The sequence below is a fragment of the Thunnus albacares genome, chromosome 1, assembly GCF_914725855.1.
Source record: "Thunnus albacares chromosome 1, fThuAlb1.1, whole genome shotgun sequence".
Lineage (NCBI taxonomy): Eukaryota > Metazoa > Chordata > Actinopteri > Scombriformes > Scombridae > Thunnus > Thunnus albacares.
In genome coordinates, this window is record NC_058106.1 from 28,633,635 (window position 1) to 28,652,083 (window position 18,449).

Below are 18,449 nucleotides of genomic sequence, written 5' to 3' on the forward strand. Positions count from 1 at the left end.
AACCACCACTTTTGTTTATCAAACACATACAATCATTTGAATGATTCCTTTATTGCCAACCCATTAGCAGAAAGGCACTGCACAGAAACTTTATTGTCAACAAGAAAGGAAAAATATTGTCAGGTAGTCTGAATCTCATACACAGGTCTTAAAGTAGTATCTGTACATACTGTGACACTGTGTGTGCCTTCCTGTACTTGCTGTTGCTTTTACACACACAAACACACACTCTACAGTTTTTCTGTTGCTTTGGCTCAATTCTTGAATGACAACTGAAATCAATATGTGAATTTCTTCACAACATTTTATTGCTTGTGCACAACAGAAAGAGCATTTCTCATTTTTTTGTTACTATTTACAAATGTTTTAGCACATTTAGGCAAATGACTGTACAATTGTCAACAATTTGAACAATTATTGGTTGTATTTGTCTTTGTGATCAAAATAGATTATGTTTCTTCTCAGCTGTTTTACTCTCAAAAATTGTGTAAGTCATCACATGCAGAATAGTCCATCTAATTGTCATAAAGGAGTGGTCATAAAGTCTGCTTAATTGATAAATTTGTTGTCAGATGAAACTTGAACTTCATTTACGAATGGGGAATTTCACACATCTTTGTTCAACCAATGGCAGTTGCTTGTCCAGTTAGCTTACAGGTGTAAGTCATGAGTGTAAAACACATGAGGGCAGCAGAGTTACAACAGTTTGTGAACATGGAGGAGCCTGATGAGATGAACATTGGACAAGGGCATCAGAGGTGTAAAGTGTACAATCAATGACCACAAAATTAAATGTCTTTGCTTGCTGTAATGGATGCTGCTTGTGAAGACATAACAGCAGAAGCGTGCAGAGGATGGTTACAAGACGATTCTTCCCCTGCTGCATTACAAGGGAGAACATTAGGCATGAGGTCAACAGGATGTCCCATGATTCCCAGCACTGCAACTTTATTTTGTTACTATACTACTGCATATAGTAGGCCTATGTGTTGTTTCAGCGTTCAGTTATTTTTCAGTTTACTGTATTGTACTGTGTTGTGAGACCACTGCAGGAAAATAAAAAAGTTTTTTCCTCACATTACATGCAAATCTTAGTGCTCTTCTGCTTTAAAAAGTGGAATGTGAAACCTTTTACTGGTGAAATCAGCGTCTGAAGAGTGTTCACTTTGATACACAATAGCAGTCAGTTAGTGTCAGTCTGGTAGAGTAGGCATTCAGTGTCAGTGAAAACATGATGGACGAGACTGTTAGTAAATGAGGAGATGAGGAACACACTTCCAGAGTCCACTGTCCTTCTGACAAAACATCTAAACATTTTGGCCACATTGATTTTACAGAACGTGTCATTTTAGTGGCAATTATTTATTCATTGCCACAATAGCTTAATTTGGAAACATGAATTAATGGTTTGGGTGAGTTACAGCCTTTAGCAGGTTAATTATAGTGTTTTGCTGCACGTATGAGCTGTTTTGGGAAATACATCTTCAGTGCTGACAACTTTAAAGAGAGAAATGTGCCAAAGCAATTGAGAAAAACTGTAATATTGTAATTATTGCTGCAACAACTCGATTAATCAGTTAGACAGAAAATTAATTGCCAGCCATTTTTATACTTGGTGAATTGTTTTAGTCATGTACTGTTCAAAAATGTCAAACATTCCCCAGTTCCAGCCTCTGAGATGTGAGGATTTTCTGCTTTTGTGTTTTCTGTTATTGTAAATTAAAATATCTTTGGGTTTTGGACTGTTGAGTGTATGATTAATCAATTAATCAATTATGAAAATAATTATCAGTTGCAGCCCTAATTTTAATTCATGTGCATATTTTCAAACTAAACAGCAGAATAAAAATACCAGTTGACATAAACTCTGTTTGACACTGGAATATTTTGTATTTTAGGCCCACACAAGGTTGCAGGTGGCAGCTCCTTCTCCAAATATAGCAGCTGCTAACAACTGCAAACACAGAGTGGTCCTTAGCAAGTATTTCAGCCTTTTATCCAGGCATCCTTGACATCCCAGACACTCTTTGTCATTCACTTTTCTTGTCTGGCTTGGGCCTGAGGAAGAAGGCGGGTGTGGTGGAGCAGCGGTAGCACAGAGCCTGAGGCAGCAGAGCGTACAGCAGGTTGACCAACAAGAAGACAGGTTGGCTGTCAGCAGGCACTCTGTAGGAGAACGGCGTCCGTGTGTGAAGAGATGCACCGATGTGAGAGAACTGGGCCTGTCAAATGAAGAACAGAAAGAAAATGATAAAAGATGACACAACGTACTGTTCATTGTATCACTTGCTCATAAGATTTCATTTATTTTTAAAGGTGCCTTGTGCTCCTTATGTGACAACTTCATGACACAATGCGCAAGGCAACAGATGAATCACTGATATCTGAAAGAAAGAAACCAGAAAACTGTTTTCTTATATGCAAAACTTTAAATACATTGTTTTGTTTTCCAAGTATTACATTACCATTGATTTATTATTTTTAATAAAGTCTTATTGGAATTGAATGAGAATCCCTCATAAAGAAAAAACTCAACCTCTGTTATACTAACCATCATCACTCTGTAATGTTTGCAGTTAAAGGATTAAGAAAGTTAAAGAATTATTTCTCCCCTTATCTAAAATGAATCATATCATATACATAAACTCATTGCTTTCTGGTCAGTAGCTTTTGTGGAGAAATTGGTTTCTTTGCCTCCTCTACAACAGATTTCTCTCTTCTCTCTGTTTTATTGTTTTAAACATCAGAGCCAATTCATGGATTTAAAATGAACACCTCTGAAACCAAAGAAAGAACCAAAGAAAACACAAGTAAAACAACAAAATAAGCTCAGATAGCTGTTGTTTTAGGGTGGATTACTCCTCTAATTAAATCATAAACCATAAAACTTGGTCAAATTCTAGTTTTGCCACTCTTTTTTCTTCAATATTTTTCCGTCTCAACAGACTTCTGCCAGTTGCCTTTTCATAGAAAGTCACTGAGACACATGACATGTCTCATAGCAACCACGGCTGCCGGGGCACCAGCTGTCATATTTATAGCTCGGCGGAACAGCTGACGTATAAGTGAATACCACCAATACCACCATTCCTCTCCGTCTGAAGTCAGCCTCTGCCCTTATCCCATCGGTGAGTGATGTGTCAGCCTGCAGCTCCGACACAATAGCTGATTTATATTGTCGAGATGTGATTGGTGCACTAGTTGCTCCCGCCACTCTTTAGAGTTTCCATGTTTAGATTTGAACAGATAGTGTATATGCTTCATACCATATCTGTTCATACAGAGACACTCGTGTTTGAAAGTACTGAAGATGAACCTGAACAGAAACCAATGTTTATATGAGATAATTAGGGAAATGAACAGCCTAGATTTGGGCTGGTGCCCACTCTCAGTGTAGCATTACCTAATCCTCCTGGTATGATGATGTCATGAGGGAAAATAAATCTTGCTGAAATCCTTCATGTGGGAAACTGACTGTACATGTGAACAATGAAAGCCACTACAGTATCTGAATAACTGACCCTGACAGTGGTACAGGTTAGAGAATCAATGTGTGTGAGTATGCTGACATGCACACTAGTATCACTGTTTAAAACCTGGTTATTCATACTCCTATATACATTATTGTAATATTTTTCAGGTTTCTGATCATCTGTGTAGGTGCAAGTTGATGAAACTGACTCCTCCACAGTTGAGGACAGACTGTTTGGTTTCTAAGTGCTTGGATTCTTCTTTTTTTTTAACCACTCTGTTGGATTTAGCTTCTCAGTACAATTTTCAATAATGAAAAACGAGAGCAACAGTAAAATGAATCCTCCAGAGTCAGACTTTCACTTTAATTGTCACATGTAGACCTTCATTATAATTGTATAGCATCATATTTTTGTTTTACTAACTACTACATAACTCGATCTGCCACTGGACAGAAAGCGGTGAGAAATCTGTATAAGTTGTTTACATGCTACAGTATCCCACTTTCTATCAAACTGCTCCAGCTGGCATATCCAGGTTTCTCAAAACCAGTGTAAGGGCCTATCAAGGTTCATTAAACCAGCATAAAATGTTTACATGCGTAAAACCCAACCAAAATGCTTCAATCACAACTAGAATACTAGTGTACATGCAAAGACACTCACTGTTTCAGTATTTCATCTGTATCTCACGAATATATTGTAATATTTAAAGACATTGTCTACAGATTTGGTTTCCTAATTTAAATTTAAAGAAATATTGGACACAGAGGTCATTTTATACTTGACAATATTCACAAAAAAATAGATGTTTTAACTATTTTTGTCTGCCCAAATGACCTCTAGTCTTACTACAGTACCTACCTGTGCCAGTGCCCCTGAGTGTATAAGAGTCAGGTCCAGCATCCACTCACATCCTGGGACCAACAGCCCATAGAGAGTAATGACATAGTACGGTCCAGAGTACAGCATGCTCACCAGCATCTGACAAACATAGATACAACTTACTTCACAGATTAGTGTAATGACAGTGTTATGATTTATAACTTCAGTGGCCACTAACTTACCTGTATTTTAGGGTAGGCTGAAGGGTCTTTCAGGTAAGGTTCATACTGCTGTGTGTAGCCCTGACACCATATACCGGGACAGTCCAGGACAACCTAAAACACAAACTGTTTGAAATGGAGAGGCACTCTACATGAAGATAATGAGTTGATTGTCTCGGTGCGTATTACCAGTCCTCTGAAGACGCAGAAAGCCAGAGCAGGGATGAGGTAGATAATAAACATTAAGTCCAAAGGTCTGTTGAGCAAACTTGTCCTCTGAGCCTCCTGGATGCTCTGATAGAGAAGAAGCAATGACACAGTGTGCACTTTACAGCTCTGTCACACATTGGCAAGGTACCAATCAAACATTTTAGGCTGTTACTCTTTAAGACATGATGTGACGAAGACATCGTACCAGAGGCTGAGCTTGCATTGTTTTTGGGTTTTTTTTTTTTGGCTGTTCAGAATCTACATTGCATCTACAACCATACACTGATGCTCAGATTGATCACAGCCGAGAGACTAGACTTACGGTAATGGACTGAAAATTCTTGCATGTTTTCAAAGGTGGATGACTGAAACAGGCTCGATCGTAGAGACAGGAAATTGTGGTTTATGAGAACCGGTTCCCTGAAAAAAATTCTCAAGTATTTGGGGACTTACACAACATCAAGGTGAACTTGGCCTGTTTAGACACACTGTAAATTACTTTTACTACTGCATGTGCATGTGTGCATCTGTTGTATAGTATAATTTCATTATGTCTTTTGCTTTGTTTTAATGTTTGATAATTGAACATTTGAAACTGCTCTGCGTACTTTGTATTTCCCTACAATCCATTAAAAGCTTCATTCATGTGTGGGAGCAGTCTCCTTTATAAAAGAACTGCCTGTTTGATCTTGACTTACTGACAACTGAATGTCCTGTGTGGAGGGTTGGCTGAAGATACGGAAACAAGCCCAGACAGACACTAAGATATACAGCATGTGGAGGAAGAAGAAAGGACTGATTTGGGTGCCATACTTCCCTGGAAAAACACAGAATAAGATAACAAACATCTCATCATGGGAAAGAAACAAGCCAAAATGCTAAAAGCAGCATGTAAAATGTGCATCTTTTTCAATTCCAGGCTACAAAGAACAAGAATATTCAGACCATTTTAGTATTCTCAGGGAAAATATGTATGAGGAGGGGTTTATATTGGCTACCCTACACTAGCCAACTAAAAGCATGCCATTATTTTTAGTGTACTTACCCACAGCGTTCCCAAGAATGTAGACTATGGCACGCATGAGAAAAGATCCTACCCAGTAGAGTCCAATGGCTCGGTAACTGTCCCTGTGCAAGATAGATGAAGATTAGATTAGATAGATAGATAGATAGATAGATAGATAGATAGATAGATAGATAGATAGATAGATAGATAGATAGAACACACTCCCTCTTAATATAGACTTCACGCTTTCTTAAAACAGCCTTGAAGACAATGCAGCACTTACCCCCACGTAATCGCAGCGATCATGAGCAAATACATGAGATAGTGCACACAGCCGTCCCAATAGGAGATCATGTGCCCATGTGCGGTATTAATATGCGGATCTGCCTGAAACACAGGGGAGATTTATCAGTTATATTTATCAGCCAATAATACTGTATAGACATTTCACAAGCAGGACACGCAGCACAATGCTTGCCTCTTTGAGGTAAAACGTCACAAATCCATCAATGATGTTGTCCTGCTCCAGCCCGATGATCAGATTCACCACACTGAGGAATGCATAGACTGCATACACTGCACAGATGAAGACATTTTATTTATTTCAGCTGATAAAAGCTGCAGCAAGCACTTAATGTCTACTGTCAGCTGAAGTTGGCATTGTACATTTTATCTGGGATGGACACCAGACAAACTTAATGTGCTGTCTATCACTTTTCTAATATTTAACCCCACATGATTTCTTACAATTAAACACTACAAAAGCATAAAATAACTTCCAAAAACTGTTAATATGCAGATATAATTCACACAAAACTTTGGATTGCTAGCTCATTACTTGCTTGAAAAATTATTAGTTCTTTTCTCAAATTAAACCAAATTGAATCCAACATGAAACAGACATTAAGTAACTTCATACCATAGAAAAGAGGATCTGCTGGAGTCTTCTTCTTGAGCATAAAACGTGCTGAAATGGCCAGGATGATGACTGCGGCACACCCAGCGAAGAAGAAAGCTTCAGCACTACAGGCAATGTAAAAAAACAAACAAACAAGAAGTTTTTTTTTCAAAAATCAGACATTCTTTCAAATGCAAGCTAGTAATTGACCTTTTTTTTACATTGTGTGTCCACAGTGTGTGTACATACAGATGTCTAATGTTTGTCTGTGTGGCTCTCTAATGAAGTCTGCTTTCCTCTAATGCTCATATGGTGGCAGAAAAAAATAGAGGTAACATCCATAAATTGTAAGATTTTGTTACTCACCTGTTGCTGTAAATGAGGGAGTTGAAGATATAGCAGATGGGGATGGACATCAAGGAGAGCACAAACACCCCCGTCCCTGCAGACGCGTTCATTGCGGACCAGGTTTTTTCCCCCCCTTGTCTGAAAATTAAGAATTTCAAATAATGGCTCGTAATTTAGCTGTAAACTCTCATATTTTGTCTACGACTCATATTTCACGGAATGGGGGGGAAAAGTCACGGTGTGTCTAACATTGTAAACAAAGCGCCACAAAGTTGCAGACTAGCTCCAGCAGGTATGCTCTGTCTCGTTATTCTGGTCTGTCTCGCTGTAACTCCCTCCCTCTATCTCTGACACACACACACACACACACACACACACACACACACACCTGTTCCATCATTGTCATTACTGAGGATTCATGTTCTCATATCACAGGTTTAATTACTGGTAATCCTGTTTAGCGGAATCGATAATCCTCATCATTGTTTACTTTTCATTATCACTATAAATAAAAAGGTTTGTGTTCTTTTAATGACGCTGCGGACACTGACATCTGGCGGTTGGTTGGATAACTTCAAGCTTTTATAATAATAATAATAATAATAATAACAATGTGTCTTTATATCACAATACAGGCAACATGGATCACAAGATAAATTCATTAGGTTATTCCATATTCAAACGTCTATTTCAATAGAATGACATTAAGTGCGTATAAAAAAGGAAGGATGTAAATGAATCATCATAATACATGTACATAAAATATATAATAAACATAAAATGTGAACCAATGAATAAAATACAGAGTGCAGTTTCTATGGTTGTCACCAAAATTTAATTCCTGATTTTCAACAATTTAACATTATTTATTTATGGATTGGTTTATTAATAGTAACAGGAGCAGTGCACATTAATTAAAGTGCTGGAGTTAGACAAAGGCTATGCTAAATTATTAAACTGAATCCTTTTTTTTTTTTTTTTTTTTTTTTTACATACTTAAGTAACAAAATTGTGATAACAGATAAAATGATTTGAATGATTTGAAAAAATGTTTTAACTAACCTGAAGTTGAAAATTGTCTTATTTTGTGTAGCACTCCCTTTTTCTTTTCCTTTCTTAATACATCTTTATTTTATTTGTATTTTATTGTGTTCATTTTATCTGCTGCTTTATTTATTTGTTAGTATTCCGTTTATAGGCCACTGCTATTTTAATTATTTCTTGTATGTTTTATACAGATATAGTGCCTGTATTATTATAATTATTATTGTTGTTATTATTATTTTTAAGTTGTTTTTTTTAACTTACTACCTATTACTTTTTCTTCCCCCTTTCTTTTTTCTTCTTTCTCTATAATTTTTTAATTTATTTTGCTTTTTGCTTTGTTTTATTATTTCTCCTTCAACATGGAGAGTTTGTTAAGATGTGCAAGGGACGCATACAGTTATCAGCAATGTTCCAGCTGTGGTGAGGATGGGGGGGTGAAGTGTTGATGGGGGGCTGTGGGGGGGGGGGGGGGGATTGGAGTAAACAAATAAGGGGGAGTATTGAAATTACATTTTTCCTGTAATATGTTGAACCAAATCTTCACAACAGAATGTCAAAAACAGGGAAATGTGAGGAATAGACCTTGAGGATGTCTGTTAAACCTGTACTCATCAATAAAGAAATGAATACAAAAGAAGAAAAAAATTGTTTTGGAGGAAGTGTGCGCATGCGTCATTTCTGGAGAGACGCAACCGAAGCTAAAGAAGCTAAAGCTAAAACATCAAAGAGCGATGGCGTCCGCTGCAGGCACGTAGCGGTCGGTGTATGTCGGTGTGTTATGAACGGCTCCTTATAGAAGTAGAGGAGAAAACAGAAAACAGATGGCGACCGGGAGCAGTGTCGGCGGAGGCTTAGCGTCAAACCATGACGGTCAGGAGGCAGCAGCATCCAACGCAGCGGCGCTGGCTGCGGCGTCGCTCTCCACGGTGCCCGCCGTCGCCGTCGCCGCCGCCACCGGTGCTGCCCCGTCCGCCTCCCCGCATGTCCTCGGCCTTCACAGGGAGCCCATGTACAACTGGCAGGCTACGAAGAGCTCCCTGAAGGAGCGCTTCGCCTTCCTCTTCAACAACGAACTGCTCAGCGACGTCAGGTTCATAGTGGGAAAGGGCAGGCAGGCCCAGAGGATACCGGCCCATAAATTCGTCCTGGCCGCTGGCAGCGCCGTGTTTGATGCCATGTTCAACGGAGGGATGGCCACAACTTCAGCTGAAATAGAGCTGCCCGACGTGGAACCGGCAGCCTTTCTCGCTCTGCTCAGGTAGGACAGGTGACTATGGGGATATCTTTATTCATGTCTTTCCATTTGAGAGCATGATTTATTGATTTTCCCTTTGACTCAAATAGCCTCTGCTTGCGCTAAAGATTTGTTCTGCTTCTGCAAACTGTGTGTTTGCACTCAGATGTGTTGTTGCTTGCACAGATGATTTCCTGCTCTCTAGCTTCAGCCCTTCTCGCACGAAAACATCTGCTCTCGGATTGTTTGTGCAATAAACCTGTCAAAATCCCCCAACCAGTAGACGGCCAGGTGTAGTGTTAACCAATGAAATGATCCTTGCCTCTGAATATCTGTTGAAATAATAATAGTAATAGTAACAATAATAGTATAATCAAAGTGTGCATCTCAATTGATCAAAAGAAGAACAAGCTGTACTTTTTGCTCTTTTTAACACAAAGTTATATTTGAGGTAACTGAGATATGGTGTCACCATTACATAGTTTGTCCATCAGAGAGCACAAGTTGATTTTTCAGCTGCAAAATGTGTCTCGATCAATATGTATCCTGGTCATACTTAAAGGACAGGTTCACAGTTTTTCAAGTCTGTCTTAAAACAACAGTCAGGAGCCCAAATGAACATTTAAATATGTTTTTCGTGCCATAATCATTCCTCCTGTTCATACTGACCATTAGAAGATCTCTTCATAATGCACTTACAATACAAGTGATGAGGGACAAAATCCACACGTCTCCTTCTGTGCAAAAATGTATTTAAAAGTTTATCTGAAGCTAATATGAAGCGTCAGTCAAATCAAGTAGATATCTTTCAATGGTACACAGCGTTTTTAGTGCCAAAGTTCCTCTATTTGTTACTACATTTCCACCGCAGCTCAACAGGAAAACACTAAGTGGGAATTTTATGCTAAAAAGAATGTAAATGTGGCAGATATCCACTTGATATGACTAACTCAAACTGCTGAAGCCTCATATAAGCTTCAGATAAACTCACATTTGAAGGGGATTTTTTAATAGCCAGTATGAACAGGAATGATTACAGCAAGAAGAAACTATTTCAGTGTTCATGTGGTCACCTGACTGTTGTTTTAAGACAGACTTGAAAAGTTGTGAACCTATTCTTTAAAAAAAAAATAGTCTAAGGGATCTGTATCAAGATTGATTATGTTGATGATGTCATACGTTCATGTTAAAAATATATATTATTGGCTGATACATTGTTATCAGAGGTTTTTAACTTTCAAATATCAGTGTTAGTGTTGACCCAGTATCAGTGGGGACAGAAACGGAACTTCCAGAAACATTCAGCTTCAGTCCCATTTGGTAATTGGACTTTACACTGACAACAACCAAATGGGAACCTCATGACGTAGGTAAATTTGCTATTTACAGTAGCAGGAAAAGCGCAGATGTAACTAATGAATGATGGCTCTGTTCCATTTAGGTTCCCAGTGAGCCAATATGCAGATTAGGGGCCCTGAAACCTGCATACGTAAATGGCATGCGGCCATGATTTGTACCAATTACACCTTAACTTTTCCTGGTATGACATCTTTAAAATATCTGCAGTGACGACTTAACTCTAGTGTGAGATCAAATGTGTGATCGTTACCGACAAATTCTCAGATTCAGAAGCATCATTTATATACAGTAAGCTGTATTTTCAGAATAGCATTCACACAACTCTTTCTACTAAATCAATTGTTTTCTATTTCTCTAAAGAAGCAAAACATATTAAATGTTAAATGTTTAAAGCTGCAAGTAAAGATTATTTTCATTAGCGTTTCATTTACTGATAATTTCTTTTGATCAATCAATTTTTTTGGTTGGTTAATTAAATGCCACAAAATATGGAAAATGCCCACGACAATTCGCTCAGAGTGCAAGGTGACATCATCAGATGTTTTTGTTTTGTCTGATCAACACTTCAAAACCCAAAGATGTGGAATTTACAATGATATAAAACTAAGAAAAGCAGCAAATCATCATATTGCAGAAGCAGTAAACGGAGCATATTTAGAGTTTTTGCTTGAAAAATGACTGGTTGCCAACAGTTCAATTCACTAATTAATCAATCAACTAATTGTCGTAGCTCCTATAAATGTTCTGAACACAAGCAGCTGTACAATAACTTAATAATATCCTGCAAGTAACAACATGAATATCTGACTTTAAACACTGTTCTGTTGCATCTGTTTCCTCTGCCCAGGTTCCTGTATTCTGACGAGGTCCACATTGGTCCAGAGACTGTGATGACGACTCTGTACACAGCTAAGAAGTACGCTGTCCCTGCGCTGGAGGGTCACTGTGTGGAGTTCCTTACCAAGCACCTCAGAGCCGACAACGCGTTCATGCTCCTCACTCAGGTTAATGTCGTTCACTCGCCCAGAAAATACTTAAACACTTAAACTGAGCTTTGTTAAATCTACATTTGTGTCAGTTTTTATCCAAAATACATTTATCAGATACAGATCCTGAAACCTCAGCACATTAAAAACAAAAACATGTGTACACATCTATATAAATATATATAAGATTTCTGCTTCCACCTCAATACAAGGGAACAGTATTTAATATGTGGTGTGTCACAGCATTGAGAAATGACATTTGAAGAAATAATGCACCGGTTTTCAGTGGAACTACTTTCTACCAAAGAAATGGTTCTTATGAAAACTGCAAGGTCTGTATAACTGGGACCCTCTGTCTATATAATGTATAACTAGGACTCTCTGTCTATGTAATGTATAACTGGAATCTTTCTAGAGACACAGTTCTGTTTAGTTTTTCATGTTTTTTATTTCTATGCTTTGAGCAGTATTCACCTCCTTGTATTGCTGGTATCTCCAAATGTCAACATAGAAAACCAAAACTCTCTGCTTGGCCAGACACATCACTTGAAAAATTGAGAAAATATATTTTTTGTAATTAAACTGACTCTTTTTTTTTTTTTTTTTTACATAAGGCACCAAAATAAAATACGTTAAAGTCAGGGCAGGGATGCAAGTTTAAATGCCATCTTGGTCTAATTTCGGGGAAGCGTTTTCTGCGTCACAGTGTAATAACAATCTCTCAGTGTAGTTTGTGCCATTAACAGTGGCTTCATAATTTCACACACATCCTACTCGTCTTTCCAACTGTTGGAAACTGTCTGGCTTCGGCCCTTACAGAGGAGGATGAAGCCACGTTTCTCTCTTTACGTCCACACCAGACCATCTACCACCCACCAATTGGTGGGTTTTAATGACATTAGTTGTTCTATTTTTGGTTTATGCTGCCATTTGTTCGGGTTCTGCTGCTGGCTGTGCCACATTTTCTGAGCCTTCAGGCTGCATGCTCAGTAGTTTTCTGATCAAAGTCACTGCTTTTTTTTTTTTTGTCCAGCATTGCAATGGTAAAAATAGACTTCAACTAATACGACTCACATAAAGCAGCAGGGTGCTCTAACTTATCAGTGTCATTGCTTGTCTTCTCATTTTATAAAATCTGAAATCCATTTTTGCTTCAAACTCAGACAGTTTTTGACACTCGCATGCAGAATGATCTAAATCAGGTCATGTTTGTTGCTCTTTTAAATGTTTTCGTAATCATCATTTCTCCTAACATCTTTTGCGTTCATCTGAAAAGATGTTTTGAAACTCCCAGATAGTAAAAAAAATGCTATTGCTTCTGTTATTCTCTTTTGGTGCTTGCAAAGTAAATGATCTGTATCTATCATAAGAAGCTCATGTTTTTCTCTGTTGTGCTTTTGTTACAGGCAAGGTTATTCGATGAGCCTCAGCTTGCCAGCCTCTGCCTAGACACCATAGACAAAAGCACTGCGGACGCAATAAACGCAGAGGGCTTTACAGATATTGACCTTGGTATGTGAGTCTTCTTAAAGTGACATTTCATATTCTGTTGCTTGTCTGGATCTGAATTCATCAGTGTCTGTGTGTGTGTGTGTGTGTCTGTGTCTGTGTGTGTATGTGTGTCTGTGTCTGTGTGTGTGTGTGTGTGTGTGTCTGTGTCTGTGTGTGTGTGTGTGTGTAGACACTTTATGTGCAGTGCTAGAACGAGACACACTAAGCATCAGGGAGAACCGTCTGTTCGGGGCGGTGGTACGCTGGGCAGAGGCCGAGTGTTACAGACAACAGCTTCCCCTGACCTCGGAGAACAAACAGAAGGTTCTGGGGAAAGCCCTCCCGCTCATCCGCTTCCCACTCATGACTGTTGAGGAGTTTGCTGCAGGTAAGCGCATCCCAAACATAAAACACGTTTTTCATGCTGCAGCGATACTCTGCACAGTTTTTCTTTTATTATTGTAACACTGTACTGACCAGTGAAGCCATTACTAAACATATTCAGCATGTTCCTCATGTGTCCATACAGCTCAAACCACAGAAACCAGTTTGATATTCTTTCTTGTGCAACAGGGCCTGCCCAGTCTGGAATATTGTTCGATCGGGAGGTGGTAAATCTGTTTTTACACTTTACAGTAAACCCCAAACCACGGGTCGACTACATTGACAGGCCCCGCTGCTGCCTCAGGGGAGAGGAGTGCAGTATTAATAGATTCCAGCAGGTTGAGAGTCGATGGGGGTACAGTGGTACCAGCGACAGAATCAGGTGAGGGGACCGAGATGGTCAGTTGGATTGACAGACAGCTAAAGTTGCAATTTTTTTTTCTTCTAATTTTCTCTCTTCTTCCATCTTCATGTCTCCCTCTGTAGATTCAATGTTAACAGAAGAATATCCATAGTGGGTTTTGGCTTGTATGGTTCAATACATGGACCCACTGACTATCAGGTCAACATACAGGTAACTACTGGCATTAAGGCATAATGTATGATGTCCAAGGAAAACCTCTACAGTGTGTTTGTGATGGAAATTTGTAATTTACACATTTTAGTATGGCTGGGAATCATTTAAAATGTTTCAAAACCAGTGCTGAAAGGTTGTCTGAATTTAGGAACCAATTCCAAAGCCAAACTTCTCAAATGTTCCAGGGCTCGACATTAACGCTGGTTATGTGCCACTTATTACTCAGCTATGTATTTGAATGAATACATTCAGCCGAGAGAAAGAGAGGGAGCGAGAGTGTGTGTGTGAAGGTGAGACTAATGACCGGAGCAGAGAGTATGAAGTCAGCAGTACAGCTGTGAACGTAGCAGAGCACTGTGTGTACAGTTCAGGCTATTTGTCAGTGAATAAACGCTACAACTCCTCAAGACCTGAGCCAAGTTCCCATGTCTTGCTTGCCAGCTGCTGATTGAAGTGAAGAGGGTTAGCCCCGAAGTCAGTCTAACCTGACCAGGTTCACTGAAGGTGGACTGACCTTTTAAAGTGGACCAGTTATTCTCATTTTAGTGACAATCACAGCCGCTCCTAAACAGAGAAAGGAGAAATGAATGGCTGCTGAGTCTCTCCTGAGTTTTGCTCAGCACCCCTACGCTGCATTTATCCCACCAGGCACTGTAACTGTATGTGAGTCTAGCACAATAGAACCTGTCATGCAACCAGACAAACCATTCCCTTTCAAAACCTGACAGTCAGTAAGTACTGTAGACGCACATTTTACAGAATTTGCTTTGACCAATAAATAATAATTACATTTACATTTTTTTTTTCGGGACTAGGACATAAGAAACCTCAGTAATATTATCATATTTATATTTCATTTTTAACCTTAATCAATGTAAATGTGAATGACTAACAGTAATATAATATAATAATAAAATAGCAAAGTCGGCTAAACTACGTTTGAACCAGACGCTGGTGCAGCCTCCTCTACCACCCAGTGTGCTTCACTCTTCGGCTGACAGCGCTGTCAGCAGCCAGGCGGGAGAAACACTGCGTGGTGCACTTAGATTTTATAACTCAACTAATACCAAGACGCACACTTTTTATTTCTCTAACTGTGTGGAAATCTGATGTTTTCACATCACAGATGATGAACAGCAGCATTGAAGTTCCAGTGAAATGGAATTTAGAGCGTCTAGTTTCTGTACTGTGTCATTTTTACCCAGACAAGTGAAAAGTATATTTACTTGTCCAAAGGACAGGTGCCTCAAAAAGTTAATGTCAAGCCCTGTGTTGAGTGTTGTCTAAGTACAAGCAGCTGTACAAGAACCGTGCCTGAATAAAATACAGTATAAAATTTAAATCACAAACTGTCTGATCAAATCATTAAAAAAAAGAGTACAAGTCTGAACCAGCTCTGGCACTTGATAGTGTTAGATACCAACAAACTATTGAGGTGCAACCCAACTCTTCTTTTGGGTGAACCCTCAATCTGTGGTGTGTAATTCCTAACTTTAGGGGACAAGTATGAACTTGTTGCATTTAGCTGAAAGTGATGTGAAGATGAAGAGAATGACTGTAGACAAAACTGTAGACAGAGCAAAGCAGCCAGAGGCATTCCAGTTGTTTTTACAGATTAGAAAAGCAAAAGCAAAAGCAAGAGTTGTACTCAGTCCTACTCATCTACTCATCCTACCCCGACTCTTGTGTCAACATCGCATTATGGTCTATAAAGGCGACTGCTGGGAAAGAAATTTGTCTCTCTGCCTTTTTCTACATTGGATTTAGGATCGTTGAACCTCTTTGATGTCTCTCTGAGTTACAGATACCAAAACCTGATATTTATTGTATTGTATTATATATTTATTTATCCTGTTGAAAGCTTTCGGGGGGAAAAAGCTAGCAAGTTATGATTGTTTTTGTCAAACTAGTGCTTCAGAGGTCAAGAAGGTTCAACTGTGTAGGGTGTTATTGTCAGTTATTAAAAACCTGTAGCACAGTTCTACTTGAATAAGGCCCAGTGCATGATGGTAATTGGTGCTTGGTCAACGACCTGAGCCACATCTGAAATCTCTCCCTATTTGCCACCTCCTGCACTAGATTTAATATACATCATTTCATTTGAGTGTCAGAATATTCATTACAAAATTTATGCCCTCAATAATTCCAATATGGGCCATCCAAAATCCCACAATGCAGTGCTTCTTTGCCATTGATTGATTTGAATATTCCAATCATACAACACCACACCTGTCACTGATGATGCAAAATACTGATGATAAATGCTAACTTTGAGAATGCACATACAGTCGAGGTGCAGACCAGTGTGAGCTTCAAAGGAAGTCACTCAAAATTAAACACGTCACATAATTCTTCTCCTACAAACCATCTGTATACATGTATGCCTTCTAAACAACATCAAAAGCATCTTTTTACAGTCTTAAGTACAATATTTTCTCCAAATAGATAAATATATTTACAAGAATATGTAAGATATGCTCCTTTACAACTGACTTTTCAAAATATTTAAACATACAAAATTTCATCTTAGCCCAACAGCAAACAGGTTAATGCCCCATTTTTCAATACAAAATGGCAAATTTGCACATTTTTGTTCATTCAGTTAACACATTATTCTGTTTTGTAGATCATCGAGAGCGACAAACGCATCACACTCGGGCAGAACGACACAGGCTTCAGTTGTGACGGCACAGCAAACACATTCAGAGTGATGTTCAAAGAGCCTGTGGAAATCCTACCTAATGTCAGCTACACTGCATGTGCCACCTTAAAGGTTAGTCTGAACCCGCTGTATTTCAGATAAATCTTAAATTGCACAAATTGATATTATCTGTTATACCTCTAATGAGGATTAATGATGTTTTTGTTTTGTTTTGTTTTTAATTTCACAACTCAGGGCCCAGACTCCCATTACGGCACGAAAGGGTTGAAGAAAGTGACCCAGGAATTGGCAACAGGGACCAAGATGACGTTTTTCTTTTTTAGCTCACCTGGAAATAACAATGGTACATCAGTGGAGGATGGGCAGATACCAGAGATCATCTACTACACCTAGACTTAACACGGTGTCATGCAGGTGCACTGAACCAGGGAGACCTCAGACTGCTGGGAAGACTGGACTGCTGGAGATATAGTGCCTCGTGATTCCTTGGAATTTTTTTTTTTTTTTTTTTTTTTTTTTTTTGTCACAGTTTTTGCTGATGCATTTACCGAAAGTATATTTGCATATTTTTTATTGTGCACTGTTATCATTTATTCTGCAGGTATCTTCAAGTACTTCGTTTTTGCATTGTAATAAGGATCAATGTGTGTAATGTAACGTTGTCAGTGGTACATGCTGTAATTTATGATTTTATGTTTGCTTAGCACTACATTAAAGTAAAAAAAACAAAACAAAAACAAGTTTCAGGATTTTTATGGTTTAAATAAATGATCGTTTTTTGGCAATAAAATGTCAAAACACAGGATTGTTTCCTTCTATAAACTCCTGGTGATGTTAATGTGGAGTTTATACGTTTCCTCTTTCTGTCACTAGGTGATGCCAGATACTCCACACAGCCAGCTATCACACCACTAGAATAACTGGGGAGCAGGAAGGATAGCTCAGTGGTTCCTGGCTTGAGGATTGTGGAATGATCTAGATGAACTCATAAAACCCTCCTTTGACACCAACTTGTTATCTTGTGTGTGTATTTGACTAGATTTTATTCAACTCAATTATAAGAAAAAAGTGGATATTGTTTCAATAATTGGTACATGCAAGATAGTAATCGTGGAATTGTAGCTGCATAGTCTTGGTCCTTTTTTTTCCCAGAAGGTTTTTACCAAGTTTGCATCAGTGGCAGAAGCTGGACATTTCAATTATTCATTACCGTTACCAGTTTAATTTCCCTGCTCACTTGCTAACATGTTTTCACAAACCCTCAGTCACAGCAAATGTTCAGCTGTTACAACTGATTCAGATTTGTCCTATCATGGTGGTTTATTGGTTAGTAGAAAAAGATTTACTAAACATAAAGATCAGTATCACACCAATTTATAAGCTTCTTTGTGTAAATATTCCACACATTTTTTTTTCTAAATTCAATCATAATTTGTTTTCTTTTTTTCAAATTAGTTGAACTACTCCAAAATCTTTCCACACACCATTTGGCAACTGTAAGGGATCACTGATCCATCAATCCAGCATTTCTGCTGAAAAATCATTTTGAAACTTTCCTTCCCTGGGTTGTTTTAGCTCGTCTGGCCTTTAAAGGGTCACTTCAGCGATTTAGTACTTCACCTCAATAAAGTTGGGGGACTTTCTAGTCACATATCTTTAAAAAGAACGGTAAAAATCGATGCAGCAGAGCCCAAGATATCCTGACTTTAAGTTCTTATAGGCTGAGTCAAG

General features: G+C 38.6%; 2 protein-coding genes across 4 annotated transcripts; one reads left to right on the forward strand and one right to left on the reverse strand.

Annotated features, from left to right (window-relative positions):
* Positions 1-286: 286 nt before the first annotated feature.
* On the reverse strand, positions 287-7,566 carry LOC122983548 (transmembrane 6 superfamily member 1-like). Of its 2 annotated transcripts, none has more exons than XM_044353347.1 (10): positions 6,997-7,566; positions 6,652-6,755; positions 6,211-6,308; positions 6,016-6,119; positions 5,772-5,854; positions 5,425-5,543; positions 4,706-4,810; positions 4,538-4,630; positions 4,335-4,454; positions 287-2,222 (listed from the first exon to the last, which is right to left on the reverse strand). In XM_044353347.1, the coding sequence occupies exons 1-10, from the start codon at positions 7,086-7,088 to the stop codon at positions 2,031-2,033; spliced, it is 1,110 nt and encodes a 369-aa protein (XP_044209282.1). In that variant the 5' UTR covers positions 7,089-7,566; the 3' UTR covers positions 287-2,030. The 2 variants fall into 2 exon arrangements, with proteins under 2 accessions (XP_044209282.1, XP_044209291.1); XM_044353356.1 differs by having other exon boundaries at positions 6,016-6,115; positions 6,997-7,109.
* Positions 7,567-8,682: 1,116 nt separating this feature from the next.
* LOC122983558 (BTB/POZ domain-containing protein 1-like) lies at positions 8,683-17,728 on the forward strand. 2 transcript variants are annotated; one of them, XM_044353368.1, is made up of 8 exons: positions 8,683-9,283; positions 11,466-11,622; positions 13,011-13,116; positions 13,286-13,483; positions 13,669-13,861; positions 13,966-14,053; positions 16,683-16,829; positions 16,953-17,728. In XM_044353368.1, the coding sequence occupies exons 1-8, from the start codon at positions 8,847-8,849 to the stop codon at positions 17,109-17,111; spliced, it is 1,485 nt and encodes a 494-aa protein (XP_044209303.1). In that variant the 5' UTR covers positions 8,683-8,846; the 3' UTR covers positions 17,112-17,728. The 2 variants fall into 2 exon arrangements, with proteins under 2 accessions (XP_044209303.1, XP_044209312.1); XM_044353377.1 differs by having other exon boundaries at positions 13,732-13,861.
* Positions 17,729-18,449: the final 721 nt, after the last annotated feature.

Bases quoted from the DNA above. Each gene is read 5' to 3' on its own strand.
- LOC122983548 (XM_044353347.1), bottom strand. From the start codon at position 7,088: ATGAACGCGTCTGCAGGGACGGGGGTGTTTGTGCTCTCCTTGATGTCC. The intron at 6,309-6,651 runs GTATGAAGTTAC...TCATCTGTGCAG, and splicing joins AGCAGATCCTCTTTTCTATG to TGTATGCAGTCTATGCATTC. The intron at 5,855-6,015 runs GTAAGTGCTGCA...TATCTTGCACAG, and splicing joins ATCGCTGCGATTACGTGGGG to GGACAGTTACCGAGCCATTG.
- LOC122983558 (XM_044353368.1), top strand. From the start codon at position 8,847: ATGGCGACCGGGAGCAGTGTCGGCGGAGGCTTAGCGTCAAACCATGAC. The intron at 11,623-13,010 runs GTTAATGTCGTT...CTTTTGTTACAG, and splicing joins CGTTCATGCTCCTCACTCAG to GCAAGGTTATTCGATGAGCC. The intron at 14,054-16,682 runs GTAACTACTGGC...TCTGTTTTGTAG, and splicing joins ACTATCAGGTCAACATACAG to ATCATCGAGAGCGACAAACG.